This window comes from Excalfactoria chinensis, chromosome 8 (assembly GCF_039878825.1).
Source record: "Excalfactoria chinensis isolate bCotChi1 chromosome 8, bCotChi1.hap2, whole genome shotgun sequence".
Taxonomy (NCBI): domain Eukaryota; kingdom Metazoa; phylum Chordata; class Aves; order Galliformes; family Phasianidae; genus Excalfactoria; species Excalfactoria chinensis.
In genome coordinates, this window is record NC_092832.1 from 10173432 (window position 1) to 10179193 (window position 5762).

General features: G+C 64.3%; 1 protein-coding gene across 1 annotated transcript; it reads right to left on the reverse strand.

Annotated features, from left to right (window-relative positions):
• Positions 1-1032: 1032 nt before the first annotated feature.
• BARHL2 (BarH like homeobox 2) lies at positions 1033-4086 on the reverse strand. The gene is made up of 3 exons (XM_072343448.1): positions 3248-4086; positions 1980-2205; positions 1033-1680 (listed from the first exon to the last, which is right to left on the reverse strand). The coding sequence occupies exons 1-3, from the start codon at positions 3816-3818 to the stop codon at positions 1368-1370; spliced, it is 1110 nt and encodes a 369-aa protein (XP_072199549.1). The 5' UTR covers positions 3819-4086; the 3' UTR covers positions 1033-1367.
• Between the last annotated feature and the right edge of the window lie 1676 nt (positions 4087-5762).

The following is a 5762-nucleotide window of genomic DNA, read 5'->3' on the forward strand; positions in this document are numbered from 1 at the left end:
CCTGTCTCTCTTCGAGAAAAAGAGAAGGGGGGAGGGGGGGGAGAAGAAGAAAGGAGCTAAGCCAAAACCTCAGAGGAGAAGATAGCACTGGGCTTTATGAATGTTTTATGGGTAATTGCTGTATAACTTTCTAATTTCGCGGGGGGTGCCGACCTCCAAAGGCTACGGCCGGGGCCGCCCCGGGACCCGGCGGAGGGCAGCGACCCCGGCCCGAGCCCCTCTCCTCCCACCTCCAATCCCCACGGGGCCGGGCAATACCGGGCCGGGAAGCTCCTGCCGTGGGGCGGCGACGGTGCTGTGGGGCTCCGTGCCCGAGTCCCCTCGGTACTCACCCCCGCGCTGCGCTCGCTGCCCAGCCCGGCCCCGCGGTCCCGGCCCGCCCCGCCGCCCGGCCCAGGAGCTTCAGATAACGGTGAGGGGCCGCACCTGCAGCGGGTTTTGTGTTGGATTTCTTTTTCCCTTCAAAATACACAGGGAAAAAAATAATAATAATAATCGCCGGTTATAAAACGACGAAAACATCAATAATAGGAATTCTACAAAAGAGTGGCGCTTGCATTTCCAGCTCAGAACTCCTTGCATTCTCGGCACGGGGAAAATTAGCTGCCTTGAGTTTCCACATTTGTTAAAAAAAGATAAAGTTTATTTCCTTTTTTTTTTTTTTTCCTTCTTTTTCCCTGTAATTTTTCAGTCACCAAAAAAAAATATAAAAATCTATCTTTCGTCATCTAAGCATTTATTTTACTGAATCCAAAAAGACATGAAAAGGGACGGGGAGAACCACGTTCGTTCGTTTTAAACTAACGTAGAGAAGTGACTTTTTTCTTTTCTTTTTTTTTTCCTTTTTTTTTTTTTTTTTTTTTTTTTTCTTTTTGACGACATATAATAAATATGATATAGCACTCAGCACTCGCTCTGTACAACTGGCCGCACTGGGGAGCATGCCGCTTTCCGATAAGAAAAAGAGAAAAAAAGAAAAAGAAAAAAAAAAAAAGAAGAAAAAAAAAAAAAGAAAGAAAAAAAGGTCATGAGAAAAATCAGTGCAAAGATCTCCGTTCGCCGGCGCTTTCTCCGACGGGCGGGGGCGGCCCCTGGGCCCTCCGCGCGGCTACGGCCGCTCCCTCCGCCCCCCGCCCGCTGCCCGCTCTCCGAGTCCCGGCGGCAGGGGCTCTGCCCCCCGCGTGCGCTCGTTCCACTTACGGGCTGCGCTTCGCGGCCGCGCGGTTCGAGAGTCCCCGCTCTGAGCTCTCTCCGCTCCGCCGGCGGCTGCCCGGAGCCCCCGGGCTTCCCCTCGCTGCCTTCTCCGCGGTGCTGGGGCTCGGTCGGGGACGGGGAGGGGAAGGGCTGGTGGGGAGCGCGGTGCCGTCTCACCGCGGGTGCGGGGTGCCCGGCATGGGGCTGCCCAGCGGGTTGAGAGCCGGCTGCCCGCCGGGCCCCAGCCCGTGGATGAGCACCCGCGGCACCAACGGCCTCTGGAGCTGAGGGTGCGGTGCGGGGGGAGTCCGGTACATGCTGCTGTACATGGCCGCGGCCGCCGCGGCTGCCGTGGTGCTGTCCATGCTGCCCAGCAAGCTGGGGTGGTAGAAATAGGGCGAGGGGAACATCCTCTGCAGGGCCGAGTAGTTGCCGGCTTCGGCCAGCAGCTCCAGTCCTACCGCCGTCTGCCGCTTCCACTTGGTCCTGGGGGGGGGAAACAAAGGGGAGGCTGCGGGCAGAGGTCGCGGGGGGCACGGCCGGACCTTTCCCTCCCCCGAACCTCTCACGGTCCCGCACGCGGAAACACGCACACGCGCGGCGGACAAATTAATAAACATGGCGGCCCGGCGCGGTGACATTAATGTTTTCCGACAGAATTAGGGTGGCCGCAACCGTATGTAATGAGACAGAAAATTACGGCAGTGGCGACAACCGAAAGGACCCCCCCCCTCCCATCCCTCTTTCAGCGCCGGGCCCGCGGCCGCCCCGTCGGGGCCGCTTACCTGCGGTTCTGGTACCACGTCTTCACCTGCGTGTCGGTGAGATTGAGCGCGGCGGCCAGGTCCATGCGGTCCTGCACGCTCAGGTACTTCTGACGCTCGAAGCTGCGCTCCAGCTGGTTCAGCTGGTGGTCCGAGAAGGCGGTGCGCGCTTTGCGCGGCTTCTTGGCCCGCACCGGAGGGCTGTCCCGGCTGCTCGAAATCTCCCGGTCGCCCTCCTCCTTTGTGCCTGCAGCGAACCGAGGCGCGGTGAGGGGCGGCGGGACCCGGCACCGGCCCCGGCCCCGCACCCGGTCCGGCCCGGGCTCCCCAGTAACGCGCTCTGTGTGCCACCCGCGAGGCTTTCGTTGTTCTCTCTCCCTCTCCCCCGCCCGCCACGCCGGGACATCGATCCCTCAGCCCGAACGCTGTCCGGGGCCGCAGCGCTCCTTGATCCTCCCCGCAGGACGAACCATAATCTCTCTAATTGCCCCACTGGGGAGCGCGGGGCGCGCAGACGGCCGGGCCGGGCCGTGCAGCTGCTCGGGGCGCTCGGCGCTAGCGCGGAAATAGCGAAGCGGGAGGCGCACGCCGCTCCTGAGCCCCGCAAAACACGGCAACGGGGCTAAAGGAGAACAACGTGGCCCGGCCCTAGCGGTTCGCAGCGCGCTCCGTGCCCGGGCACAGCCCCTCCGTACTCCTTCCCCGCGCACATCGACGCGCCCAGACGCAGAGCGGGGAGCACCAAATCCGCCCTCAAAAACTTAAATAAAATAAGGAGCAGGTGAATGGACTTTCCGTCCCGAAGCGCAGGGGAACAATCGGCGCTGAGAGGAAAGCACAAAGCCCCGGACTCCCTCCTGCCCATCGCTCCGTTTGCTCGGTCGTTTAATTAAAAGTTGTTTCGTTTATTTGGTACTGGTCGGGGGGCAGTGCTTCATCGTTCCGGTTTATTTGTTTTTTTTTCCTTCCTTTATATCGAACGAACCAAAGCCGTTCTACACGCCGTTCCTCGAAAGCCGGGCACTGGTTTGTGCTCATCTGCGTTACAAATACACGCATTTCGGCTCCAAACGCGACCCCACCGCCAGGCCTATCTGCATTTAAAACTAATAAGTTTATCTACACATAAAAATAAATAAAAATACGTTCGTAGAAAGAGGAGAACGGGCCCTCGGAGAGCAGCACAGGGCTCTTTCCGATCGCGGCGGATGGCACCGAGCAGCGCAGCGCACAGCCCCGCCGCGTTCCGCCGCGCACAGCCCCGCACTCGGCGCACCGCCAGCACTCACCGTGGCATTTGATGTCGCCCTGCGGGTCCTCGCGCTTGTCGAGCTTGGCCTTGTCCTCCTGCTCCAGCTTCGGCCGGAAGCTCTCCGGGGCCGCGCCGCCCTCCTGCTTAGGGGTGTGATGGGGCGAGGGGACGCTGGTGCTGTAAGGCGCGCACGCCGCCAGCGGTTTGCCGTCGCCCAAAATGTCCTTAATTAAAAACGAGGAGGTGGCAGTCCGGGGGCCGGCGCCGGCCGAGCCCAGCTGGGGCGGCGGCGGCTGCGGGGGAGACGGCTGCAGGCCGGGCGGCGGCGGATGCGGGCCGAGGTGCAGGCGGTGCGGCGGCGGAGGGAGGCTCTCGGAGGCAGCCAGGCGCGGCTCGGAGTGCTCCATGCTCACCGACACCGGCGACGACGGAGCCGTCCCCACGGTGTCGATCTCGGAGCAGGGGGACGGCGTGGCCTGGCTCCGGAAATCCGCGGGCCGGCCGTCGCCGTGCGGCCGAAAGTCTCCGTTCATGACGCCGGGGCTGCCGGAGCCGCCGCCCGCCAGGATCGTGTCTATCCCGAAGCTGGAGCCGCTCGGCCCCTCCATGGCGGCCCGCTAGCGGCGCGCCCGCATCCCGGGGGGCCCCGCGTCGGGGGTGGGGTTGGGGGGAGATGCCGCCCCGAGCTCCGCGCACCTGCGGCGCCGGCGGCGGACGAGGGGCACTTAGCGCGGGGCCCCCGCCGGGCGCCGCATCGCCGCCGGGCCTGGCAGGGCCGGGCCGAACCGCCGAAGTTTGCGGGAAGTTGCTCGGCGGGAGAGGCGCGGGCGCGGCGGAGCGGGGCGGACTCCGGCCACTGCGGCGCGCCCGCCCGTGCCGGCCGGCTCCTCTCGGCGGCGGCGACTCCCCCCGTGACGTCACGGCCGCCGCCGCCGCGACCCCCGCGGGTTATTATAAACCCGGGCTTTTTCCGCCGCCGCCGCCCGCCCCCATTGGCGGCCCGCGGAGCGGGGGCTGACGCCGCGCGGGAGGCAGCCAATGAGCGGCGGCGGCGCCCGCCGTCGGCCCCGGCCCCGCCGCCCCCCCTCCGCCCCGCGTTCGGCCCCGGCGTCGCAGCGCCGCCCCGTCGGGGTCCGGGCACCGGCGGGACGGGGGGGAGGAGAGGCACGGCGGGAGCGGAGGAGGGAGGGAGGAAGGAAGGGGAGAGGTGCGCGGAGGGAACCGCGGAGCGTGAGGGGAACGGCCCCGCCGGGATTCGGAGACCGGGGAGTGCGGGAGTGCTACGGGTGCCGTCGGGACCGCGCCGAAGGCAGGAGCTGGCCGAGCCCCGGGGAGCAGCGGCAGTCCGCGTTGGCGACGGCGGGACGCTCCCTGGTTGGATGTCAGAGTAATGGGAACTGCCAGTGACAAGGCGTCGTATTAATCCTGATTAAGTTCCGTGTCAACCTAATTAGCAGAGTAATTATAAAGGTGGTAATGAATGATTCAGAGTTCTCCGAGTTACATTTTACTCCGAATTGCCGTTTCCGGGCCCCTGCTGACACTCCCGCGCCAGTGGTCCCGTTCTGTCCAAGCAGCGGGACCTGCCCGACCGCAGCACTTCATCAGTGGCCCTAGCGCCCCCGAGGAGCGGGGGAAGGGGTCGGGCCGAGACGAGCCGGGCGTGCCAAGGCCTCGGCGGCTGAGGAGACACGTTTGGCTCTAGGGTGAATGTTCGGGCGCTGACTCTCTCCCCACCGCCAAGATCACGGCAGCCCACCGACGGCAGCCCCGGGCCACAGCACAGCGCGGATGCGGGGCCGTTCGCTCTCCCGCTGCCAGCCCCGCACCACTAATCCCCGCCCTGCCCGCGGCACTCCCCGGTGACCCCCACAGAGCTCCGGTCTCACACCCGCTGGGCACCACGGCTGTTCGCGGCCGGGCTCCCGCTCTTCCTAAGAAATTATCCGAGTGCAGGAGACTCCTCGCCAGCATCTCGCCTTCGAGGCCGCTCCCCAGCTCCACTCGCGGCTCTCGAGCAGCCCCTGCTTCTCCCCGACGGCCCCGGGGCGATACCGCCAGTCCTGCGCCCGGCGCGGAGGGCCCGGCGGGGTTGCAGGTCCGCCCGTGTCCGCTGGGCGGCGACAGCGGCCTCCCCCGCGGTCCCCGTCCGTTGCCCGGCGCGGTCGGGGTCGGGGGCAGCCCGGGGGTCGAGGTTCGGCGGGTCTGGCCCGAGGGCCGGGGAACGAATAAGGAAAGAAAAAAAAGGATGAGAAAAAAAAAATAAAAATGGGGGGATGGAGGGGCGGGAAATGGAGATTGAAACGAAAGATCAGAAGAAAGGAAGAAAAATATTTTAAGATTGCAAATGCACGGGCAGGTTCGTGCAGCAGAAAGGCAGCCTGCAGCGCCCGTATTTATCCCGCTGTCCTGGTTTGCAATTTACCAAAAGTATGTCCTAATTATCCCCGGGGGAATGCGGGATCCGAGGTAATATGTTACACTAACATAATCCTGTAACTCACAATGCACTTCCCGTCCCGGCATCGGGATTTAGGGCTTAAAGTCATGTT